The 27171-nt window shown below is 43.9% G+C and overlaps 1 protein-coding gene across 1 annotated transcript; it reads left to right on the forward strand.

Moving 5' to 3' along the window:
• Positions 1 to 1609: 1609 nt before the first annotated feature.
• SELENOO (selenoprotein O) lies at positions 1610 to 26754 on the forward strand. Its single transcript, XM_034767632.1, has 9 exons — positions 1610 to 2234; positions 6474 to 6677; positions 7550 to 7730; positions 13995 to 14125; positions 14570 to 14850; positions 15056 to 15206; positions 21937 to 22122; positions 24776 to 24932; positions 25654 to 26754. The coding sequence occupies exons 1-9, from the start codon at positions 1645 to 1647 to the stop codon at positions 25846 to 25848; spliced, it is 2076 nt and encodes a 691-aa protein (XP_034623523.1). The 5' UTR covers positions 1610 to 1644; the 3' UTR covers positions 25849 to 26754.
• Positions 26755 to 27171: the final 417 nt, after the last annotated feature.

The following is a 27171-nucleotide window of genomic DNA, read 5'->3' on the forward strand; positions in this document are numbered from 1 at the left end:
ACCACACGATCCATTGTCTACAGCCAAGCTCTAAGATATAACCGCATTTGCTCCAATCCCTCGGATAGAGACAAGCACCTACAAGATCTCTATCAAGCATTCTTAAAACTACCCACCTGCTGAAGTGAAAAAACAGATTGACAGAGCCAGACGAGTACCCAGAAGTCACCTCCTACAAGACAGGCCCAACAAAGAAAATAACAGAACACCACTAGCTGTCACCTTCAGCCCCCAACTAAAACCTCTCCAGCGCATCATCAGAGATCTACAACCTATCCTGAAAGATGATCCTTTACTCTCACAGATCTTGGGAGACAGACCTGTCCTCGCTTACAGACAACCCCCCACCCTAAAGCAAATACTCACCAGCAACCACACATCACTGAACAAAACCACTAACCCAGGAACCTATCCTTGTAACAAACCCCGATGCCAACTCTGTCCACATATCTATTCAAGTGACATCATCATAGGACCTAATCACATCAGCCATACCATCAGGGGCTCGTTCACCTGCACATCTACCAATGTGATATATGCCATCATGTGTCAGCAATGTCCCTCTGCCATGTACATTGGCCAAACCGGACAGTCTCTACGCAAAAGAATTAATGGACACAAATCTGACATCAGGAATCAAAATACTCAAAAACCAGTGGGAGAACACTTTAACCTGTCTGGTCATTCAGTGACAGACCTGCGGGTGGCTATATTACAACAGAAAAACTTCAAAAACAGACTCCAAAGAGAGACTGCAGAGCTAGAATTGATATGCAAACTAGACACAATCAACTCCGGTTTGAATAAGGACTGGGAATGGCTGAGCCATTACAAACATTGATTCTATCTCCCCTTGTAAGTATTCTCACACTTCTTATCAAACTGTCTGTACTGGGCTAGCTTGATTATCACTTCAAAAGTTTTTTTTCTCTTAATTAATTGGCCTCTCAGAGTTGGTAAGACAACTCCCACCTGTTTATGCTCTCTGTATGTGTGTATATATATCTCCTCATTATATGTTCCATTCTATATGCATCCGAAGAAGTGGGCTGTAGTCCACCAAAGATTATGCTCTAATAAATTTGTTAGTCTCTAAGGTGCCACAAGTACTCCTGTTCTTCTTTTTATGTTTGCAATGTAGACGTAACACGTTCTGCCTCGGGCTGGAGAGTCAGCTTGGTTCTGCTCTCTTGCACCCGGCCTCCAGCGTGGGCTTGGCCAGACAGAGAGAGGAGTGGGTTGGGCGGGGAGGGGCAGAGGGGGCAGGCACGGATCTATCTGGCCTCCCCCGTAACAGTAGCGCGGCTCCAGAGCTCTCATTGGACCGGTAGCCAATGGTCACAGCGAAGGGGCGTGCCCAACGAGGAGGGGCGTGGCCTTGATATGACTTCGCCCTGTGACTGGGTGGAGGGGAACGGGCTAGGCACCGCCCCGGGCTTGGGGTGGCAGGAGGGGCCTTGGCGGCAGCGCGCCCTGATAGGACAGGGAGGTGGGCGTGGCCCTAGGGGCAGTTCGCCCTGTCATAGGATGGCGTGGTGGGCCTTGGAGGAAGCTCGCCCTGTGATAAAGCGGTGGGCGTGACATCACAATTTTGTCCCTGCGGTAGGGGCGGGGTCACTGCGCCTCCCCGGGTCCGGTGGGTGGATGGCCGCGGTGCTGCGGAGTGGGCGCTGCTTCTTCCTGCCCACTCCGGTCCCGCGCGGCCTGCGCCCTCCCGGCTGCTGCAGCGGCGCCATGCAGGAGCCCCCGCCATCCCCGCCCCTCGCTGCCCGGCCGGAGAGCCCGGGCCCCAGCGCAGCCCCGGGGACGGCTGCGGGCTGGCTCGGAGCGCTGCGCTTCGATAACCGGGCGCTGCGCTCGTTGCCGCTGGACCCGTCTGAGGAGAACGTGCCGCGGCAGGTGCCCGGCGCCTGTTTCTCGCGGGTGCGGCCCAGCCCGGTGCAGAGCCCGCGGCTGGTGGCCATGTCGCTGCCCGCCCTGGCGCTGCTGGGCCTGGAGCCCCCCGCGGCCGGGGCGCTGGAGGAGCTGGAGGCCGAGGCCGCGCTGTACTTCAGCGGGAACCGGCTGCTACCCGGCGCGGAGCCCGCCGCGCACTGCTACTGTGGGCACCAGTTCGGCAGCTTCGCCGGGCAGCTGGGCGACGGCGCGGCCGTGTACCTGGGCGAGGTGCTGAGCCCGCGGGGCGAGCGCTGGGAGATCCAGCTCAAGGGGGCCGGGCTCACCCCCTTCTCCCGGTAACCACTCGCGGGGAGGCGCCGGGGGCGGGTGAGTCCTGCCCCTCTTCCGGCCGGGGCTGGCGGGCGCGCTGCACCCGTCCGTGGGGACAGCTGCAGGCCGCAGTCCCTGGAGCTTGGGGGTTCCCCTCCCACCTGGCCCACTGCTTCAGTGCCCCAGAGCAGCCCCGGTCCCGCTGGGAGATGGCGCCAGGGGTTGCTACAGCGGGGAAGCTCCGCGAAGTGGCTTTAAGCCTCTGCCATTCCCAGTCCTCTCTTCTCTTCCCCTCCTCCCCCGTCACTTCACCCCTTGGCAGCCCATTCCGCCATGCGTTTTGTACTGACCACAGTGTCCCCAGCCCAGAAGCCTTTGCCTGCCTGCCACTGTGGGAAATGCCTCCTCAATGCCCAGGACAAGTGGAGGTGCATGCTAGTGTAGACGGGGCACTCACGTTCTCCTACCCTTGCCCCATCACGTTGTCACTGGGGTATATGATGGTGCCTGTAGAGAGAGATTAAATGGTTGCATTGTTGGCCTATTCTGGTAATGGGTCCAGAATGGGACCCATTTAACGGCTCTCCCAGTACCCTATGGCCCTGTCTAACTAGCGTACTCATGAGTGGAACCGCAATGGTGAGCGAGTCCCCAGAAAAGTTAGTATAGTCCAGACCTTTATGAAAGGATTGAGCCAACAGCTAATAGCTTCCACTTGTATTCTTAAAAAAAAAAAAAAGCTTAGAGAATAAATAAAAAATGGTTGGGTAGGTTATAGACAACTCAGTGACCGCAATCATACCTTTCCAAACCAGCTGCTCACTAAGGAGCTAAAGAACTCCATATGCCAAATCTGTTATGAGTGTGATTCTTACGTTTGTAAATCCCATTATAAATAAAATCTTCAGTATATGTTTGGCAGGCCTGTCATGTGGGCCGGTGCCAGTTAACCAGTCAACATGATTTCCCACACCAAATTATTTAATCTGTGTATACTCCTTGTCATAGTCTTACTGTTTCACAGTCTCTATTTTACAAAGTCAGTTATCTAGCAGTCTCCTGTCGAGTAAACTCCTGAAAGAATGATTCCAATGCACACTTTACTAAACTTGGTGTAATACTAGCTTAGCAAAGATAAATATTTTTGTGCATCCACAAGCTCACTAAGTAATAATTTAGAAAGAGACTTCAAGGAAAGATGGTTTCTTTGCACCTCAATCAGCCATGAATAATTGTCTAATTACATTGTCAGTGATTTTTCAATCTGTTTCATGTTCTGGACCACATTTTTGAGGTACAGACCCTGTAATGGACACTTCTTAACTAGGGCCCTACCAAATTCACAGCCATGAAAAACACTTCACGGACTGTGAAATGTGGTCTCCCCCTGTGAAATCTGGTCTTCTGTGTGCTTTTACTCTATACTGTACAGATTTCATGGGCGAAATCAGTATTTCTCAAATTGGGGGTCCTGACCCAAAAGGGATTTGTAGGGGTGTTGCAAGGTTTTTTTTGGGGGGGGGGGTATTGCCACCTTTACTTCTGCACTGCCTTCAGAGCTAAATGGCAGGAGAGCGGCAGTTGTTGGCCAGGCACCCAGCTCTGAAGGTAGCGCCCCACCAGCAGCAGTGCAGAAGTAAGGGTCTCATGGTATGGTATTGCCACCAGGGCTGGTGCTACCATTAAGGCAAACTAGGCGGTTGCCTAGAGTGCCAAGATTTGGGGGCACCAAAAAGTGGTGCCCCCAATTTTTTTTTTACAGTGTTCCTGGGCTGCCGGCGGCGCGCTGACACATGCGGCTCAGACTCCCTCTCCCAGCGCAGTGGCTGCTCCACTTCTCCCACCTCCCAGGCTTGCGGCGCCAATCAGCTGTTTGGCGCCACAAGCCTGGGAGGGGAGGAGAATTAGAATGGAGGAGGCAGAGCAGAGGTGAGTTGGGGTGGGGAGCTGCCGCATGGCTCCTCGTGTGGGGGGGGGAGCTGCTGCAGGTGGGGGCGCCTCAGGGCGGAGGGGGCTGTGGGGGGAGGAGCGCAAGGTGGAAGTTTCGCCTAGGGCACGAAACTTCCTTGCACCGGCCCTGATTGCCACCCTTACTTCTGCGCTGCTGCATTCAGAACTGGGTGGCCGAAGAGTGGCAGCTGCTGACAGAGAGCCCAGCTCTGCAGGCAGCAGTAAGGGTGGCAATACCATACCATGCCATCCTTACTTCGGTATTGCTGCTGGAGGCAATGTTGCCTTCAGAGTTGGGATCCCGGCTAGCAGTCGTTGCTCTCTAGCTGGCCAGCTCTGAAGGCAGTGCTGCTGTCAGCAGCAGTACAGAAGTAAGGGTAGCAGTACCACAGCCCTCCCCACACACAATAACCTTGCAACTCACCCCCACCACTCCTTTTTGAGTCAGGACCCCTACACTTACAAGACCATGAAATTTCAGATTTAAATTAAATATGTGATTTTTTTAAAATCCTGTGACCATGAAATTGATCAAAATGGACTGTGAATTTGGTAGGGCCCTACTCTTAACTCTGATTTTTCATCATCCCTACAGCAATCATAATGTTTGGTTAAAAAAGATAACGTTAAGGAGTGGTACAAAAGAGCTGAGACGAAAATAAATATATTTTAGTGTGAAGGATGAAACTAATTATGTTTCCTGCATTTTGCATTTGTTTTTTCCTTCCATCACCAGTAGACATTCTCCCTCAAATTTTCCACCTTTGTTATTGCCAGAGCTTTGATAACATGGTGGTGCTAGTGTGTAACAGCCACCAATTTTTTTTCTGCTGTATTGTTTAACTAAGCTCAGCCAGGATCTTCTCCTGGTAGTTAAAATACTGGTAGCTGCTAGCTTGTTGTTTGCATTAGTGTGGTGCGTTAGTCAGAGAAGTAGGGGGGAAACAATAGGTAAACAAGTCAAAAGGTGCTAGAGTGGATTACCTGCACAGACTGAGTCACTGATTTTTAGCTCCTATTGTTCTATACTTTCCGGTCATTGTGCAGTTTGGTCCTGTTTCTGTTTGTTTGCTATCCCTTTAATTTTGGTGATGGTCAAAAAATTGATTATATTTAAATGTATACATTAAAGCAGTGATTCTCAACTTATTTACCATTATGGGCCACATATGTAGCTCTCTGTGTTATGTGGGCTGCGTCCAAACAATATATATACACACTACATGTATGGTCCTGACGATGTCACATTGGCTGCAGCTGTGTGCTCATCGGGCCGCAAGTGGCCCATGGACTATGGGTTGAGAACCACTGCATTAAAGGCATCTGACAAAGCAAGATCTGAAACAGTGATGCAGGATAAAGGGTTTTTTAAAGTTCAGCTGGTTCAAAAAAAAAACAAACTCTGAAAATTGAAGTCCTAGAATAGGCTACCGCTAGCAGAAGGAATCTCAGTTTATATCCTCTTCTACTAGCTTCAGAAGCTGTAGACATCTGGGCCAGGGGCCAGTTTGAAAACTACTGCAGTAACTTGTGTTCAGTGGTAGCTAATATACAAACTAGATTGTTTATCAGTGGTGTGAGATAACTAAACCCTGTGAATGTTTAATGTCCATTTTTTAAAGGGGGAATGGGGAAAGAAGTTACTTTTTCAGCTAATTCCAAAGTTGTAATAATTTCTTTAAAGAGGCGCAGTCAACTTTGGTAGTAGACATTACTAATAAAACCTTAGATTAAGTGACTAAATTTTAAAAATTCAGTCAACTTATTTCACTTGTTTATATTTTGTGTGGGTTTTTTTTTGCAGTTTGGATAATGAAAATTAATGAAGCCAGTTTCACTTTTGTTTATAGGCAGTTACAATACTAGGTAAAGTTCTGCAATGCAGAAGTCGCAGAAGACTATCTACATGTTTTAAAAGCTCTTTATTAAAATTTAAAAATGGTGGGAACACTTCTGCTGGCCCTTGTGTTCCATTAACAATGTGTTTTACAGAATTTAAATATTGGGATAAGCTTAAGGAGTATACAGAAGAGATGATTGGGAAGGAGGCTATATATGTTAACTTTATTTCTACTATGAATGTTGGTATTAATACCAAAAATAAATGTTACCATTAAGAAGATAGTTTCAATTTACAATGTGTAATGCTAGGAGGAGATGTTGGGCAACTTTGGACAAGTCACTTGACTTTTGGGCCTTCGTTTCTCCACTTAGAAAATGGGGGTCATGATACCCTGCTTTTGTAAAGTGTTTTGAGATTTAGAAATGAGAAGTATTACACAAAAGCTAAATAGTATTACTGTTTTGGTTTATAGACAAGCTGATGGTCGAAAGGTTCTACGGTCAAGTATAAGAGAATTCCTGTGTAGCGAGGCCATGTTTCATCTAGGTATACCTACAACAAGGGCTGGAACGTGTGTAACATCTGATTCAAAAGTTGTTCGGGACATATTCTATGATGGAAATCCAAAAAATGAAAGATGCACAATTGTCCTGAGAATAGCTTCCACGTTTATAAGGTAAAGAAAAGCCTGTTTTCAAATTTTTTCTTGTTAAAACCAGCATCCTGTTTGAAATACACTATTTCCCTAACAAGACCATCTATGTATGATTCTCATTCTCGGATTTTAGTTCTTCAGTGCTACACTGGTGGAACTCTGTGTTTTCCATCCAGTACATGGGATGCACCGGCATCTTTGTCGAATTTTTTAAGCTTCGTACATTTAAAAAAAAATTATTTTCAAGCCCTGGCAAAGAAAAGCCTTCTTTATGATACTCCTGATGCTGGTGGGTGGCTATTATGTGGGAGAGGACTATTTTAAAGGCCACTTAATGAAGGGTTTTAGGATAAGGAATAAAATGGTCAAAATCTAGATTGTGATAAGTGTAACTCTACATATTGGAGATGGATGGTAGTTCCTGCTTGAAACCATATTAGGACTCTATGGAAGATCTGTGATCCATTACAAAGTAACAAATTCCTAATGAAAGGCTGAGGAGTAGGAAATATATAAAGCTTGGAAAATCTCTTTTCCAATTTTTTGCAAGATGTCTTTCATTTGTATAGGCAGTATTTTATTTTAGTTTGCTGTTACATTTTAAAATAGGTTCACCATATAATCATTGTCTTCCGTTGAATATTTTTAAGACGCTCTTAAGAATTAGCCATTAATGCTCACTAGGGCCCTTGATCCTTCAATTGGCAGCACATGGATGCACACCTTTGCTGCGTGATGCTTCAATGGGGCTCTGTTATTTTGATGATCTCTGTCATTTGCAGGACTGGGGCCTAAATTAAGGAGATGGTACTATGGTAATAAAATTTCTAAGTGGTAATTTCTTATTGCTGTGATATAAATGATTAAGAGGTGTCTTAATTATTTTAAAACAGGTTTGGATCTTTTGAAATTTTTAAACCTACAGATGAACACACAGGACGCAAAGGTCCCAGTGTTAACAGAAATGATATTCGTATACAGATGCTTAATTATGTGATCAGCACTTTCTATCCAGAAATCCAGCAGGCTTACTCTGACAACAGTGTTCAGAGGAATGCTGCTTTCTTCAGAGAGGTATGAGGCTGATAATTCTTTCCTTTTATAGTATTTGTAAAAGTAGGGTACAAGAACTTCATCTTGTGAAGAATATGGGGTGAGAACTTTTTATAATTTTTTTCTTTTGGTTATCTTAACTTTTTAATTTGTTATTTTTGGAGAAAACACTCCTAATAGAACTGTATATTGAAATGTATCTAAGAGACTAGTTACCTCCTCACCAGCAAATCAAGATTCCCCTGGCTTTTGAAGAGCTGTAAAAGACTACGCATAATAAATTGAGTGCATCAGAATGTTGGGGAGTTCTGGACCCTGATTGGCTGATGATGAGGTAATGATTTAGAATGTAATAAAGGTCTCTTCTCATTTGGTAATATGAAAGGTGGAAAAAAGGATGTTGACTGAGAAGAATGTAAATTAAATGTTCACAATTTAAATGCTCAAAAGTCAGAACATTCAGTTATGGTTTCCTCAATAATCATTACTTGAGCTGTTAGCAGATATGTAGCATTGGTGTGTATATATACTGCTAAATTTATGCCTTAATAGAAATATGTAATGTTGATGAGCTAAAGTTGTTGTGGGAATTATAACTTTAAGTTTCCTGACTGTTGTGTGCTTATACATCAAAACACTGATTTTGTGTTAACACCGCTTTTCACACCGTTTACTTAGTTGTTTGTAAGGTGGTGGAAATAAGTGTATCTTCCTTTATTTCAATGAGCAAAATAAGGGGTTAAGGAAGATGAAATGCTTCTGTTTCTATTTCAGTAATTGTACATTCCAATATTATGTGGTTTCTGGAGCTCTGTCCAGTACACTCAATTTAAATACTATACCTAAATTGGGAAGCTGGAAAGCGGCCATAGGACTTGCCTCCTGGGCTTTTCTGATTTTCTTAAAGGAAGAATAAAAAGTCTTAGCCCAGCCACATGATGCAACATAAGGAGGTGTATGTGAAAGAAGAGGAATTTGCCAGTAAAACAAAACAAGCCATTTCACTTACTTGACACCTGGTTCCCTGCTCCAGAAGGGTTTGTTTGAGCTGTCAAGGTTAGCAGGAACTAGCCAGCAGCTACTTTAGGAAGCTTAAAATGAACAACAAAAATTCAGTTTTAGAATAATTTTTGTAAATGCTACAAACAGAACTGTGTTCTGACAAGATCCCGCAAATTGATTCCCCCCCCCCCCCCCCCCCCCACTGGATTAATCATTGATTCTTGTCAGGTCTCAAGCCTTAGACAGTTTACTTTAAATCTAGTCAGTGGAAAAAGTTTAAAAACTAGTTTGAGATAGTAGATCTACCTCTGGCCCACCTGCCAATTATTATGGTCTTAGTCATTTTATATATAATATTGCACTCAAAAAACTACATTAAAACATTAAGATTGCATGTCAGGTTCTCAGGTTATGAAATTCCGGAATTCGGGTTGCCTGTGCAAACTTAATTTGTCCCCTTTGTGCACATGCATTACGATAATCTTCAGTTACGTGATCACATACTATTTTTTCCACAGGACCCCTGTCTCATTCAGTGCACAGGATGGATGGTGCTCCCTTGGTGACTGCTATTCAGTATTTTTTTTCTCCTCATTTGTCAATTAATGTGTGGCCCCAGGCCTTATTAGCTGCACACTATTCAAACCTTGCTTTGAAGACAGAATTATTAATTTCCTCATGGGTTTTTCTGTGGCATTAATCATTATTGTATCTGAATGCTTCACAAACATTAATTTATATTCACAACACACCTGTGAGATGGGGGAATATAATTATCCCCAATTTACAGATGGGGGACTGAGGCATAGGAACTAAGGTTAAAAGTTCACTCCTTTTGGGTACTCAGTTTGAGATGCCTATGAGCTGATTTTTCAGAGTACTTAGTATTATATAGCACAACTCCCACTGACTTCAGTTGCAGTTGTGAATGCTCAGCACTGAGGAACACAGTTAGTGACCCCCTATGAAAAGTTTTGTTTAAGTGACTTTCTTATATGATGCCAGGTACTCTGTGGCCTAGACATTTATAAATTCAGTTCTCCAGGACAGACCTTGCCCATGACTGTCCTTTCTCTCCTGCAGTCTCCTTCCTTGTTCACTACACATCTTCCTACTTCTGCACAAATGAAGCAAGGTTCCTACAAAAGAGTTTCCTTTGCTACACAACCCTGGTTCATCCCTAGAGTAGGTCCATCCTGTGTCCTGAATGAGGCAGGTGCCCTGTGGGGGGGGAAAATAGTATGGGATCGTGTAATTAAAGACTAAAGATTATAATGAAATCTGCACCAGGGTGCCAAATTCAGATTGCATAGGCAACTTTAATTCTGTCATTTCCTGAATTCTATGTGTGACTTTGCAATCTTAATCTTCTTTTAACTTGGTTTGTGTGTTTTATTTCCTGGGTTTTTAAAAAAGCGAAGTGAAAACACAAATTCCATCACATGCCATCATAGACACCTATATCATCCGCAGGGTTGCAACTGCTTGATTCCCAACAGACTCTGTTGCTTGAGCTAATAGAATATATGATAGCAGTAATAGGTTGTCGTCATTTCTGTGGATCAGCAATAGAGAGGGCACTTTGCCAGTGGGTTTCACAGATATGTGGTGACAGCCTAGGAACACTGAGGCTTAGGAATCTCGGGTTGTATTCCAGGCTCTGGAGGGGATTGTGTTCAAGTGGGCGGGCACAGGCTCTATGCCCATTCCACCCAAACTTGGCCCCATTCCATTCTCTCCAACCTGTCACTGTCCCAGTCCTGTCTATTTCCATCCCAGACTCCTCATCCCAGTCTCCACTCCTTAAACATCTTGTTCCTGCTGACTTAGTAAATCCTAGTCTCGCTCCTCCAGGTTCCCACCACCAATGCCAGTGAACTTGCCTAGCCAGTCCCTGTTTCCACCACCTTGGTCTTCATCCAGTCTGTTTCATGCTCCCACCTGCTGGCTCCCAATTTCCCACACATGCTTTCCCACCTGGCTCCTAGACCCATGCCTCACATATACCCTATGTCCCTATTTCCCTCTCCCCAGCTTCCTGGCAGTTTCAGCCGCTTCCCCCCAACCTCCTTTCCCAACTTCTCCCGTCTCCCCCTTCTCTTCCCCCCCCCCCCCCCCGGTTCATCTCTTATACCCTCCATATTCAAATCAGTCAGCTTCCTCCTCTACGCTGCCTGGGCCCAGCAGAGGAGTCATTGAGAGTGCAGGAGAGCATCCTTCCTGTTCTCTCAGCTCAAGTGGCAGGACCCAGCATGGCACACAACAGTTCAGAGCTGCAATTGCAGGGAAAGTCCTGCTCCAGCCTCAGGCTGGAGCTTGCTCAGTTCAGACAATCTTTGGAGATTTCAGCTGCTAAAATCTAAGTTGCTACTGAGTACAGAATCATAGAAATGTAGGGCTGAAAGGGACCTCAAAGGGTTGTGCAGACCATCCTCCAGCACTGAGGCAGAATTAAGTATACCTAAGCCCTCCCTAATAGAAGTTTGTCTAATCTGTTCTTAAAAACATCAAATGATGAGGATTCCACAACCTCCCTTGGTAACCTGTTCCAAGTGTCAGCTGTCACTTTTCATAGGCTTATTACTTGGCCAAACTTGGGCATGTTTTCACGGGGGATTGCAAAAGGCACATCTAATACATATGCCACCCTCTTCCAAAATTCATGTCTCTGCTCCAAAGCATAGGGGTGCAAGAACTTTTCAAAGAAAAGGTCACCAGTATTTTTTAACAAGGGCAAAACAACATATTTTTCTCCTTGGAAATGACTGATAGTTTTCACAAAAATTTAGCCTGAGGCAGGCACCTGACATTTAAATTTCAGACCAGACTGTTAAAGTTTTGGCAGTTACAAGCAACTGAAAACAGGGTCTTATAATGGAAGTGTTGGACAACCTTAATAGGCATCACTTTGTGCCCTGCCTATAATATATAAAATGCTTTTGCCACCTCTTTTACACTGTGAAGGGAACCAACTAAATAAGAGAAATAGCAAAAGTGTGTGCATTTGATATCACTTTGTGTATAGAGGAAACAGATTTCTCTCTTTTTCAAATCTTTGTTATAGTAGTTTTAGATGTCATTTTTAACAATGGTAAAATGTAAACAGGCGTTTTAAAGTGGTGGGTTTCTGTTACGTATAATAACATATTTCCCAAGCTCTATTTGTAAAAATCAATAAGTGTAGAAATTGGTGATGGAGAGAAGTGTTAAATGAAGCTAGAACACAGACAACCTCATTCTAATCAGCGTACACTTCTTGAATGATCCATGTTTTAACTGCATTAGAAGCTTTTCATTGGCAGTTTAAAAAAAACAACAACAAAACTTTGCTAGAATAACAAATCATTTTATGCAGTGACACTGTGCAGTTCACATTTCTTTATCATTATGATGGGGGCTTTTGTTTTCAGTAGCCTGGATCTCATCTTTGTGCTCCATTTTACTTTGTGGTGGTATCTCATCTCTCTGGCATAGAGCCATAGTGCAGAGTATGGCCACTTGCACTTGTTTATAGCGTATTACTAATCAGTTCTGTGCACATGTAGCTACTTGGAGTATCTTGTGTCATATGGCTTTTTACCGCCTATCTGAGCAGTGTGGAAACCATATAAAGTGTTTTGCTTGAAAGCATTATAATGCATGCCAGCGAGGAACATGAAAAATGGTGGTGAGGGGAATGCATAAAGTTAAGGTTTCCAAAATGTTGGCGTTCTAAACCCTTCTTTCTGTTTCTCTAACTTCCTGAAACTTTGTTCCTGGGGCTGACATTTTCCAGGCTTTATCTCTGCCCCAGTTGGTTGATTTTGATGAAAGTTTAAGCAAAGACAGTTCTGCCATTTTTGAGAATGAGGTTTGTGTAAAGATGGCTTTCCTGTTATAAAAACACTTTTGCTACCTTAGCTCTAGAAGGTGCAAATAGGTTTTGATTTGAACAGGTTTTGAGGATTTGAAAATCATAGTTCATGTCATGTGATTTTATAATGATAGCAGTTCAATAATAGATTTACAAATTAGTTTTATTTTAAAAGTGAAAATAACTTTTTCTTAGAACAGACTTAATTTTGGTTGGCAGATAGTACTGAAATGAAGAAATTGATAAGTTATTTAAAAATATTGCATCCCTTTCTCTATGCACTATACCTCATCTAACCTGTTTACTGCAGAAACAATACTATGGAAAAGTAATTAAAAACTATAATGCATGGATACAATGAGGAAGAGTTCAGCTTGTACGTGAAACTTCAATTTTGGCATTTCCTGACTTTTTTGCTTAACTTTGCATCTTTATTGTTTCGTTAGCATAGTTAAGGAATCTGATATTCCCCTACCAAAAAGTCTAACACTGATGATCCTTGTATAACACTTCTTTGTTTTTCTAAATCTTTGTAAGTTTTATTCCCCCACCTTTCCCCCCTCCCAAAATTTGCACTTCCTCTTATGGGGAAATCATATAGCTCTTGTTCTGGAATTAGAAGTGGGCAACAGGAGATATTTGTTGCAAAGACTGGAACAATGAAGGTTTATTCAATTTGGATAATTTTTAGCTAAAAGGGGTTTCCTTAGTCTAGTGGTTCTGACCTTCTTTTGTTAGAAGCCCTCTTTGTGATTCTTGGACAGGTGCCCTTAGTTTCATCATGTATTAGTAGTCACTTCCCTTGTTCTTTCACTCCTAGCCTTTTGCATCTGTTTTTGTTTTTTTTCCCTCCGTTCTCTGGTTCCCACTTCTTCCAGCTCGCCATTAACAAATTCACTGGCAGGCTACCATAAGGGAGCCATTGTGACTCATAGGGCCAAGTTGTATGGGCTGGTTTGTCAGTTAAGATAGATGTAGTAGGAAAGAAAATGGCATGGGGAAAAAATTGGGAGTAGAAAATAGGGTTATAATAAACAAAGGAAACAGACACACAGGATTTAGGCTAATGAAACTTATTTTATTTATACATCCTGAGGGCTAGATCCAGCTTCCATTGAAATCATATGAATTTTATTTATTGATATTTATTTCAGTAGGAGCAGACCTTTAGTTGGGGGAGATGCTGATAAAACATTGCTGCTGCTGGGACTTGGGCTAAATCGCTGTTTGCTTTTGGGGAGATAACTAGGTTAGTGGAGCAGAAGGACATACTTCAGTGAAAGTAGATTTTTTCCCCCCTGAATGTCAAGCCCTAGAGTATAATGCAGTCGTATCTTGTAAAATAACACTGTTTAGGTTAAAATGATCGATCCCTTGAAATATATAGAAATGTCTAAGTCGTAATCAAAGTTGAAGTGTTTGTTTCTTAGGTAACAAAGCGGACAGCAAGGATGGTTGCTGAATGGCAATGTGTTGGATTTTGCCATGGTGTGCTGAATACAGATAATATGAGCATAGTTGGACTTACTATTGACTATGGCCCTTTTGGGTTTATGGACAGGTCAGTATAGTTTAATTACCTGGAATGTACAACTGTGTGTTTGCTGTGCAAAATAATCCTCATGCTTTTCCTGATTGCTTTCATTCCTTTTCAGCATCCTCCTAAGTGGATTTATTGCGCCTTATATGTGGCGACTCCAATTAAGTTAGCCCTAATTGTTTTATATTCCTTGACATAACCATTTCTAACCTTCTATAGTTGTCACATCTGTATATGTATAACTTGTTCATTTTCTAGTATGGTTCTTTTCTGTATTTGAAAGGTCTTGGGTTTACTCTAAGGAAAGAAAATGCAAGCACATGCTTAGATTCATAGTTTTGGAGGAATGTCAGAACTAAAAGCACTCTTCCTTCTTGCACTTTCTAGTCTCCTAAAGGATCTAACACAGTAGTCACTCTCAGTTAACTAGAAGACGACTGCTAACCCTTTCTTTTTTATCTGTAGATATGACCCAGAACACATTTGCAATGGTTCAGATAATGCAGGGCGCTATGCTTATAACAAACAGCCAGAGATCTGCAAGTGGAATCTAGGGAAGCTTGCTGAAGCTTTAGTCCCAGAACTGCCCTTGGAGATCAGTGAACTCATTCTCAAAGAGGAGTATGATGCAGAATTTGAGAGGCATTATTTGCAGAAGATGAGGAAGAAGCTAGGTCTCATTCATTTGGAATTAGAAGATGATGATAAATTGGTGTCTGAACTTCTAGAAACTATGCATCTCACAGGTTAGTGATGAAAACAGGACATAACTTGGTTGTCTTGTTTCCTACATTAGAAAAATAACTGATCAGAGAATCCTATTCCACTGACTACAAATGAACCTTCCTTCAAAAAGTTGGATGTATTTAATAGAAACAAATTAGACTATAAACTTTAAGTTGAAGTTAAATTAGACTGTCTTATGTCTGAACAATAAAATCTTGTGTGCAGGTGGAGACTTTACAAATACTTTCCGTTTGCTGAGCTCTTTCTTGGGCAGTTTGGATCCTCTAAAATTGGAAGATTTCCTGGAAAAGATTGCCACACAGTGTGCTTCCATGGAAGAACTAAAAGTTGCTTTCAGGCCTCAGATGGATCCAAGGTACGACTGAAGTAAACAATGACAATTTTGAATCGTGTTTTCAGGCATACTATCAATATATAGCTGGTTTTTGTTTGCTTTTTAATGTTTAAATGAGTTTAGTGATCATTAAAGGTGCTGGAGTGACAGTCTGACTATCCACAGACCGGGAATATAAGATCAACAGCAGTGCAAGTTTTCCTGTGTTGCCCTGCCAGGACATTTTAACCCTGGCTTGAGAGACTAGTTGTCTTTTTACACATTTGGCTTCTCTGCTGAGGTGTGTCAAATTTGGTAGTTTTGTGGTAAGGATACAATTCACTAAGAACTGGATTTAAATCACCAAAACCCCTTTCACATGTACTGTTAACAAGCTGAGCTATCTCAGCTTTCAATCTTTCAATCACTGTGCTAAATATATTAGATGCTCTGTATACTGTTACAAATCCCCAGAACTATCCAGTTTCCATGTTTAGGGCCAGATTCACTGGTACGCTCCAGCTGCTCTGCACCATTAAGCAGAGCAGCTATAAACCTGACTCAGGGTGGCCAGTTGCATCAGGATTACAGCTGCTTTGCATCACAAAAACAGTGGAAAGTAGAAAGAGCATTCTAGTGAAACTACCCCTTAGGGTATGTCTACACTACGAGAGTACTTCGATGTCACTTAAATCGAATATGTGGAATCGATATTACAAAGTCGAACGTGTGTTTTCACACTAAGGACAGTAATTCGACTGTGTGAGTCCACACTAACGGGGCAAGCATCGACATTGGAAGCAGTGCACTGTGGGTAGCTATCCCACAGTTCCCGCAGTCCCCACTGCCCATTGGAATTCTGGGTCGAGCCCCTAATGCCTGCTGGGGGAAAAAATGTGTTGAGGGTGGTTTTGGGTAACTGTCGTCATCCAACCGTCACTCCCGCCCTCCCTCCCTGAAAGCGCCGGCAGGCAATCAGTTCGCGCACTTTTCTGCTGAGTGACAGCGCGGACGCCACAGCACTGCGAGCATGGAGCCCGCTGCGACCATCGCTGCAGTTATGGCAGTTGTCAACACCTCGCACCTTATCAGCCACCTTTTCCAGAGGCAGACGGTGAGAAATTGGGCGAGGAGGCTACGGCAGCGCGATGAGGACATGAAGTCTGAGAGTGGCACAGACCTGTCACAAAGCACGGGAACCCGCGCCATGGACATCATGGTGGCACTGGGTCATGTTGATGCCTTGGAACGGCGATTCTGGGCACGTGAAACAAGCACTGACTGGTGGGACCGCATAGTGCTGCAGGTCTGGGATGAATCCCAGTGGCTGAGAAACTTTCGCATGCGGAAGGGAACTTTCCTTGAACTTTGTGAGTTGCTGTCTCCTGTCCTGAAGCGCAAGGACACCCGGATGCGAGCAGCCCTGACTGTCCAGAAGCGAGTGGCCATAGCCCTCTGGAAACTTGCCACGCCAGACAGCTACCGGTCAGTCGCGAACCACTTTGGCGTGGGCAAATCTACCGTGGGGGTTGTTGTGATGCAAGTAGCCAAGGCAATCGTTGATGTACTGCTGTCAAAGGTAGTGACCCTGGGAAACGTGGAGGTGATCATAGATGGCTTCGCAGTGATGGGATTCCCAAACTGCGGTGGGGCCATAGATGGAACTCACATCCCTATCCTGGGACCGGACCACCAGGCCAGCCAGTACATTAATCGAAAGGGCTACTTTTCCATGGTGCTGCAAGCACTGGTGGACCACAGGGGACGTTTTACCATCATCTACGTCGGATGGCCGGGCAAGGTTCATGACGCTCGTGTTTTCAGGAACTCTGGTCTGTTTAGACGGCTGCAGGAAGGTACTTACTTCCCGGACCACAAAATAACTGTTGGGGATGTGGAGATGCCTATAGTGATCCTCGGGGACCCAGCCTACCTGCTAATGCCAAGGCTCATGAAGCCCTATACAGGCACCCTGGACAGTGAAAAGGAACTCTTCAATTACTGGCTGAGCAAGTGCAGAATGGTGGTGGAGTGTGCTTTTGGACGTCTCAAGGGGAGATGGAGAAGCTTATTGACTCGCTCCGATCTCAGCGAAACCAATATCCCCATTGTTATTACAGCTTGCTGTGTGCTCCACAATCTCTGTGAGAGCAAGGGAGAGACCTTTATGGCGGGGTGGGAGGTTGAGGCAAATAGCCTGGCTGCTGATTACGCCCAGCCAGACAGCCGTGCGATTAGAAGAGCCCAGCGGGATGCGCTGTGCATTCGGGAGGCTTTGAAAGCTAGGTTCCTGAGTGAGCAGGGTAACCTGTGACAATTTTGTTGGTTTACAGAGAAGCTGAACCTGCCCCCGTTTCTTTACCCAGTTACTGTTCACTATCCTCTCCAGTTTCATACCCCGTTCACCCCCTTCCAACTCACGTTTAAAAATAAAATCACTGAAAATTTGTTAATGAACAACGTTTTCTTTATTACTGTTTTCGCGGTAAAGTGTTGAAACTGGGACGCAGACTGTGGTGGGGAGCGGGTGTAGTGTACTGATGCAAAGGACGCTTCTAAACTCAACGAATGCCAGGCTCCTGCTTCTACAGTGGTCCGCACTGGCAGACTGATTGTTTGAACGGAGCCTGCCACCCCTCCTGTTCGGGACTCTGTGGGGGGCGGCTATGTGACTTTGTGGCAGGGGGAGGACGGTTACAGATTCCCTGCTGCGTGGCTCTGTGATCCAGGATAAGGACCGCTGCATAAGATCTGTAACCGCCCTCCCCCACCACAAAGTCACATAGCCCTCCCCCCCTACCCCCCAGACAATGAAAACCACCTCCCAGACTGACCAGGGTGCCTAGTGACTGCACTGTGTGTGTGACCTGCTGCTGAACCTGCCCCCGTGTGTACCAACCACCTTTCCCCCCCCTTAAAACAGACTGTCCTCTAAAAAAAGCATGATGGAATTAACAGAAACGTATTTTTTATTAGCAAATGGACAGTTAGGGGATGAAACTGGGATGGGGGCTTGGGTGAGGCGGGAAGAAAAGTACTTATCAAATTTTGGGGAATGACAGCCTTCTGCCACTTGAGCAGTCTGCAGGGGTAGAGTGACAGTTTTCACGGGCTCTGCAGCCCCTCCTTCTTGGTACTTTCGGTGAGGGGGGTATGGGACTTTGTGGCGGGGGACAGTGGTTACAGATAGACTGCAGCGGGGCTCTGTCCTCCTGCCTCCGGTCCTGCAGAACATCCACAAGGCGCCGGAGCGTGTCCGTTTTGCTCCCTCATTAGTCCAAGCAGTGTTTGAGTCGCCTGCTGGTCTTCCTGCCGCCACCTCTCCTCCCGTTCGCTGTGTGCTCGCTGGCATTGGGACATGTTCTCCCTCCACTGACTCTGCAGGGTTGCCTTGGCTCGGGAGCAGCCCATAAGTTCTGAGAACATGTCGTCCCATGTCCTTTTCTTTCTACGCCTAATCTGCGACAGCCTCTGGGAGTCTGATGAGAGGGTAGGTCGAGAGACAGCCACAGCTGTGGGATGGGAAAAAGGGAGTGAATTCCTCAGAAAGATAACTTTTTGGGTGAACAAAGAAAATAGTCTTTCTCTGTGAAAAAGACCATTCACAGCACCTATCACATGCGCACTCAGGACAAGGTCGAATTTTCGGACCTTCGCATTCAGTCCCTGGGGTCTTGCAGTGCAGATCACAGAATCGGAACAGCACAGCGGAATTTGGGTAGCAGGCTGACACAGTAAGCCGTAGACTTGTGGCAGCTTAAAACTTTAATAATAGCACTGCCCTACTTTCACGTTCAAAGCAATGCTCCTAGCGTTGGCCAGTTCCTGCTGCCAGCAATCCGGCAAGCATGAACTCTGCCCCTGTCCCACCCCCTCGTGGCTGTCCCCGGGAAAGATCCCTCTATGCTGCCCCTCTCCCGCCTCCACCGCATGGCTGTAAACTGGCGGTTACAGTTCTGTAAAGGAACAGGGAAGCAGTCCCAATACTAACATTCCCCTAATTCAAAGCAGGTCACCATGAGCGACATCACTCTGATGCGTATTTCAGACAGCGACAAAGAACGTATGCTTCGGGAAAGCTTGCAAAGACCAGGGCCGTATGCCGCCATGCTGTGCAAGGCAATGATACCGGAGTACTTGATGGTAGCCTGGCGTGGAAACGTTTCATACTACGGAGGACACAACAAGGCTGCTCTCCCAAGGAACCTCATGCAAAGGCTTTCCAATTACCTCCAGGAGAGCTTCATGGAGATGTCCCCTGAGGATTTCTGCTCTATCCCTGGACATATTGACCGAATTTTACTGTAGCTGCACTGGCAAGGGCTAAACAGTAGAGCGCCTAGGGCAAACCAATCAAGATATGCCGGACATTGTTAGATTTTTTTGCAGCAATTGCACTGCCAAAGACTAGAACTTTAAGTGCCTAGGACAATCTAATCATGAAAAAGCCACAGTTAATATTAATATTCTTTTCAAAATAAATGTTTACATGTTTAAACCACTTACCGGCTGATCCTTCCCCTGATTCTGGGTCCAGGTTAACGCCTGGGGACGGTTGGTACGGGATCTCTGTGAGGGTGATGAAGAGATCCTGGCTGTCTGGGAAATCAGCGTTGTAAGCGCTGTCGACTGCCTCGTCCTCCTCATCTCCTTCCTCATCTTCCCCGTCCACTACCATCTCAGAGGAAGTGGGCGTGGACAATATCCCATCCTCAGAGTCCACGGTCAGTGGTGGGGTAGTGGTGGCGGCCGCACCTAGGATGGAATGCAGTGCCTCGTAGAAACGGCATGTCTGCTGCTGGGATCCGGAGCGTCCGTTTGCCTCTTTGGTCTTCTGGTAGCCTTGTCTCAGCTCCTTGATTTTCACGCGGCACTGCGTTGCATCCCGGCTGTATCCTCTCTCTGTCATGGCTTTGGAGATCTTCTCGTAGATCTTTGCATTCCGTCTTTTCGATCGCAGCTCCGAAAGCACGGACTTATCGCCGCACACAGCGATCAGATCCAAGACTTCCCGATCAGTCCATGCCAGGGCCCTCTTTCTATTCTGAGATTGCATGGCCATCTCTGCTGGAGAGCTCTGCATCGTTGCCACTGCTGCTGAGCTCGCCACGATGTCCAAACAGGAAATGAGATTCAAACTGCCCAGACAGGAAAAGGAATTCAAATTTTCCCGGGGCTTTTCCTGTGTGTCGGGTCAGAGCATCCGAGCTCGGACTGCTGTCCAGAGTGTCAACAGAGTGGTGCACTGTGGGATAGCTCCAGGAGCTATTAGCGTCGATTTCCATCCACACCTACCCTAATTCGACATGGCCATGTAAAATTTAGCGCTACTCCCCTCGTTGGGGAGGAGTACAGAAGTCGAATGTAGGAGACCTCTATGTCGAACTAAATAGCTTTGTTGTGAGGACGGGTGCAGAGTTAATTCGATTTAGCGCTGCTAAATTCGACATAACCTGCTAGTGTAGACCAGGCCTTAGTGTTCTCCATTGTTTCTAGTATGCTAGATTTTATATATTTTTCTAGGATCGATTGTTTCCCTGTTTATTTGGCAGACATTTTGTGTGCCTAGTGCTGCAGAAGCCAACATAATTACATTTACCTTTTTCCTCAGAATTGTCAGTGTGAATAAAAAAGTACTGTACTACACTGAGTGCAACAACTGTTATACCACAGCACTCCAGTGATGGTTGCTTTAGGCATATGTAGATCAAATTTGGAGGGTAATTTATATAGACTGAACAATCAAAACCGCTAGATAATGTTCCCATGTATGCTATCCTATTATATTTAATTATCTTTAGTGATGAGTTGTCCTTTAGCTACTAGGTGCTGATGGGTTTTTTTTGTCCTTTAATTACTTTCTGTGTGTGCATTAATGAAAGAAATTTAGAAAATGATTTTGAGATTTCCACTTGTATTGATGTGGCATGACAAAAACAAATGTTTACTTAAACTGGGAGAAGGAGGAGAAGGCAGCTGAATAAGTGATAAAACTGTTGGACAGCTCACACTAATACAATCCAACAGTGTACAGCTTTTAGAAACCTAATAAAAACCACACCAAAATAACTTGGATCCATTAACAATAGTAACTCCTGTCCTCTAATAAATTAGTCCTGTTAACCATTAGCATATCTTTTTAGCAGAGTATATTAGTCATTATCCAATAAATTAGTTTGAATTACATATTTTAGGTATGTTTTGTCTATAGTCCTTTCTGGCAAAATAGGATAAAATATAACAAGTCTGAGATTATATTACTGTGTGCTGCATGATTATATAGCAATACCATTGTGTTAATTCCCCACTCTTCTAAAGTGTGTTTGCTTTCTTTTCTATGATACTATGTTTGTATTAGAGTAGTACCGAGGGTCCCCATGTAAAAGTGAAATCCCATTATGCTTGGCACTTTACAAACACGAGGCTGCAATTTTCAAAGCTGACTAGGGCATTTAGACACACAACTCATTAATTTCAGGGGGAAATTGTGCATCTAAAGCCCCTAGATGGCTGTGAATTCTCAGCCTTACAATCTAGGTTTCACATAACACAAGAAGTGGATTAAACAAATGGGAGGAGGGAGATAACAGTAACATTAATATACTTTTGAATAATAAGATATAGTCTTTATTGTGGGATACAGGGTATTTAGCTTTGCTGACAAAAAACAAGGTTACTGTGCTTGCTTACTAAAGTAGTCTGGCTACAAAAAGCCAGTCCTTGCCTGTTATTGTGAGTTTAATGTCTGATATAATTTTCCTCTTCCCTGCAGACAATTTTCCATGATGCTAATGTTGGCTCAGTCTAATCCTCAACTGTTTGCATTAATTGGAACAAAAGCTAATATAAATAAAGAATTAGAACGCATAGAACAGTTTTCTAAACTGCAGCAATTAACAGCAGCTGACTTACTGAGTAGAAATAAAAGACACTGGAAAGAATGGCTGCAGAAGTACAGGTGAGATTATTAAATATTGCCTGCAATACATTTGTGCTGTCATATCTACAGTAGAACCTCAGAGTTACGGACTCCTCGGGAATGGAGGTTGTCGATAACTCTGAAATGTTCGTAACTGCACAAGAGGTTCTGGGATGCTCCTCAGGGTGGACTGCTCAGAGCAGGGGCTCACAGCTTTGCCTGTGAACTTCAACGTCTTCACCTCCTACTCCTGGGGAAATTCTGCACACAGTATTTAAAATTCTGCATATTTTATTTGTCAAAATAACACTATATAATCAGGCCAGTTTCAATTATTTTGGTAATTTATTTCAAAATACCTGTCAGCGACTGTCTGACCCAAAAAAAAAAATTCCCCCAGGAGTAGGGAGTTAAAGAAACCCCTGTTTTTCTGCCCCCTCAGAGCCCAGAAGGGGGACCAGACACCTGCATCCCCTACCCACCAGATCCCAGCTGTGGGGCATGCCCTCAGCCCAGACACCCGCACTCCCTCCACCCCCAGAGACCAGCTGCGAGGTGACCCCCCGCCAGACACCCCAGAGCCCAGCTACAGAGCCCCCCTGCTCAGACACTCGCACCCTCCCCCTTCCAACTGCCCCCAGCAGCATCTTTTATTTGCGAGCTGGGCTCTGCCGGGTCCAGCAGCCCCTAGTGGCGGGCAGCAGCTCTACAGCCCATTTCTGTGGGAGAAAAAGGAAATTCTGTGCACACAACATTAAATTCTGCATGCGCAGTGGCGCAGAATTCCCCCAGGAGTAATCTGCTACCTGTAAGTGGCTGCCCAGCGAGTGGGGATGGGGATAGACAGATGGTTCTAGCCACCTCACTACAAGGGTGATGAATGAGGCACCCTGGGGCACTACAGCGTCAGTGGGAGCACGGTGCAGGCTATGGCCCCTTAAAATTAAGCTGCTGATCCAGAGTGTAGCATGCAGGCAGGAGATTGGGCTCCGGGTCAGGTTCCAGCAGGAGCTCAGGAAGTTTCTTTCCCAGGCTGGGACTGAGCTTGCAGGCTTGTCCCCCTGCTGACCACAGGGGGAGTATGGGGAACCTGCACCCATGGCTTACAGGAAAGCGGTGCAGACCCCAGTGCTGCTCCTGCTCGGGGGCTCACAGCTGTGCCTGTGAACTTCAGCATCTTCACCTCCTATCTGTAAGCGACTGCCCCCCGGGTGACGAATAGGGGGTGGAGGTGGGGACAGGCAGCCCGGATGTGCCTACCTTTAAGATGCAATATAGGCACAGTACAGTATTCGCTGGGGGGGGGAGGGGGGGAGTTCGTTTTGGGTTTTTTTTTTGGTCTCTGCTGTTGCCTGATTGCTTAATTCCAGTTCCACATGGTGTCCGGTTGACCAGTCAGTCCGTAACTCTGGTGTTCATATCTTTGAGGTTCTATTATACTGAGTAACAGTACATAGCCCTCTACAAATAGAAGACAGCATGGCCCCAGGCTCAAAAGCTTTACAACATAGAACAGATGTAGGTGATGCCAAAAAAAAAAAATAGAATGTGAATAAGCTACAAAAGTTAGAATAAAACACCCACATGTTCAATAATAATTTTCCATGGAAATTTCATAAGTTAATTAGTATTAAATCCAGTTTGGTGCATTGGTACACAGACATACAGACATTTGGATGAAATTGTGTATTTTGACTTTAATTCTAACATATACCTAAACTTGATTGTATTAGTTTGGATAGTTAGTAAATATATTACCAAAACATGACTTACACCAGAGCTGTCCAACCTTTAGGGTAGTTCACCCATCTAATACTTCTTGGCCTGAGGGAAAAATCCACACAATAATAGATAATATTCAATACTCTTACTGCCAAGATGTATTGTATTTGAATTTAGAAAAGCATGTGGGGAGCATAAGGTAAAGCAAGACAATGGGGCCCACATTCTCTTTACCCCTAAGGCCACTTGGTGCTTTATAGAAGTGCCAAAAGACTTTAAGATAGCTGGAGATTCCCGACAGAGAAATCCTCCTGTGAAGGTAGGAATTTCTGCTGGCCCAGAGCTGGTAGGGTTGGTATAGTGTAGCCGCCTATTACTCTAGCAGGGTAAGTTAGGGCAGGCGAAGTCGTGCTTTAACTTGTGATGGCAGTCACAGCTGGCTTCCTGTGACTGATCCTCTTCACTACAGCTGAGAACTGTAGCAGGAGTAAGTAACAGTCATAGATCTGATTCTTGACTGTATCCCATCTTTCTACTATTGTAAGAATGCAAGAAACTTAAATATACAATAAAGTGCATAGAAAAGCTTCAGAGTTGATTCCTGAAAGTGCAGGAACGTTCATATGATGACTTATGCGGTATGTTTTACCTGTCAAGGCTTCAAATAAGCAATGATATTTTCAAAAATGTGAAGTCTTCAAGAGAAATGTGTATGCTTGCCACTTAGCACATGCTCTACTTCAATTTGCTGCATCTAATGGACTGTGAAACTGAGGTGAGAGGTAGAGTTTTTGTAGATTAAATTTAAAAATGGCTGAGCTTTCCAGACCAACAGGGAGGATCCTAGGCCATGTTCTCATCTTGAAATTCCCATTTATGCTTGCTAATTCATGAAAATGGGTCCAAATTTTAAAAACAGAATCTTGAAGCAAACAAAATTCTTAATTTGTTTCTTCTTGCTTATTTTCAGAGTCCGGTTAGAAAAGGAGATAGAAAGTGTTAGTAATGCTGATGTCTGGAATGCTGAACGTGTGAAGATTATGAATTCAAACAATCCAAAATATATCTTGAGAAATTACATTGCTCAGAATGCCATTGAAGCAGCTGAAAATGGAGACTTCACAGAGGTACAGTATTACTATTCAACATTGCTGTATATGCATGATACTTCAGAAAATCCTCCAAGGAATTTTACAGTCCAGATTACATGTTGTATAACATGCAGGATTAAAAGAGAGAAAAATATAATATGATGGGCCAATTTTTTTATTTTATTTTATTTTTGAGCTACAGGTGGTCTGGTGACTACAACATGAGGCAAGGAGCTAGGAACTTCTGATTTTTCAACCCCTGCTCTGCACTGATTGGCTGCGGAACTGTGGGCATTTTTGCATCTATAAAATGGATACTTAACTCACAAGAGTGTTGAGGATTAGTTTGTTCTTAAAACCCTACTTGCCAAATGGAGTTTTAAAATGTGATAACTTTTGATTCTATTTAGCTCAACGTTATGTTTAAATATTACAGTGTCCAGATACAATTAACATATGTATAGTATTGATTCTAATGTAAAGGTGTTCAGGTACTTTATTTTGAATAATATAAGCCTGCCAATTGCTGTTATTCATACCGAGTTCCATGCAGGCTACAATAGATGATAAAATAATTGCAGATCTCCATTTTCAGTTTAGATAACATCAGTGTATCACATGTTGTTTCATCTTTCATTTGTGGCTCTTCATAGGCTGCTTATCCATTAAATACAGTTTTTCAGATTTATTTGAACCTATTGAAGATTCAGTTTTTACTTTTTAATTTCTTACTGCAATGTTGCGGTTTTCTCCCTAGGTAAGAGAGGTTTTGAAACGCTTGGAAAATCCATTTGAAGAGACAGAAGATCTCACTGAGGTACAGGAAGATCAAGAAGAGGAGGAAACAGTTGCAGCAGCTGCCACTTGTGCTCCAGTGACCAGCAGCAGACTTCCATATAGCAGTAAACCGCCACTCTGGGCTTCAGAACTCTGTGTTACGTGATCTTCATAATGGCCTTGTTTTATTTTTCACTGTAAGCTGGAGATGCTGATCCTTCTTCAGTAGTGGAGAATCAAACAAGGCAAAATCAAAGTGCTGTTAAGTCATTGAAACAGTTCATTTGGATGTCTCTACAACCACACTTCAGCAGCAATGCTTATTTTGACACAATCATGGATCATAGGTTTAATGGACCAATGACAATCAACAGTCCATGTACATTGTTAGATGAATGTTTGGGGAGCTGAACAATTTTCTTTTCTCCTCACAACATTGTAATTAGTGATGTCTTAGGTGTAGGCACACAGTGATCTTTGAACATCCAAATGTAACTGTTTTTATGTGACGACAAAAATAACAAATCAGAAATCTGATATATTTTTGACTGATGATGAATTAACAGTACTTATTCCCAAAATGTGGTTAATGCTTTTACTCTGCAGGGATGTTTGATCCTCTTTAATGGAGGAGTAAGCTTATCATTGCTTATCTGAAGCTATGATTCCTTTAACTGAGTAGTTCCTTTCTTGTGAACCTTCATATTAACGTCAGTCATTTTTTTAGAGAATTTTTTTGCAAACTGGGGTGGGGGGGGAAAGCAACTGAGTATAATTTTTTTATAATATGCAGTATAGAAATCAGAATTGAGGGGGACTATACTTATTTGCACTCGAAAGTCCTAGCAGAAAAATTTATTTAGCTTTAACATGTTTGTGTGTGATACACACGTACAAATATTTATTAAAATCTTGGACTGCAGCTTGTAAGTCAGTTGACCTAAACAAGATCACTTTGCCAACTTAGCTTGTTCCCTATAAACTACCCAGTACTTAATATAAGCGTTCATTATCTATGATTATTTATGCTGTTGACACAGTCCCTTCTACATTAAACTGGCAGATGTGTACTTCAACATTATTCAATGTGACTTTGTAACTTAGTCTTCAATCCATCCATCATCATCACAATCTCTGGAAATGTTACTTTGAAAGCTGCCATTCTAGTATTCTTATTTGCTAATATCTGGGGTGGCAATGTCTGAGAATATACAAATGATGCTCCTATTTCTCCTCTTGTTGACTTTATGCAGTTTTGGTTCTGTATTTTGATGGATACTGATAATATGTTTGAGGTGAAAGGGAGAGCTATGAATGTTTAAAAATATTTAATTATATATCTGCAGTGTGAAACTATTCCTTGTTAATTAAAGTAGTATTTAGGGAGTCAGAAATAGATACTGATTGGTCATAGAAAACAAACAAAAGGAAGTATGTCTTCACACAGTGCACAGTCAACCTGTGGAACTCTTTGCCAGAGGATGTTTTGAAGACCAAG

The sequence above is a fragment of the Trachemys scripta genome, chromosome 1, assembly GCF_013100865.1.
Source record: "Trachemys scripta elegans isolate TJP31775 chromosome 1, CAS_Tse_1.0, whole genome shotgun sequence".
In the NCBI taxonomy this organism is placed as follows: Eukaryota; Metazoa; Chordata; order Testudines; family Emydidae; genus Trachemys; species Trachemys scripta.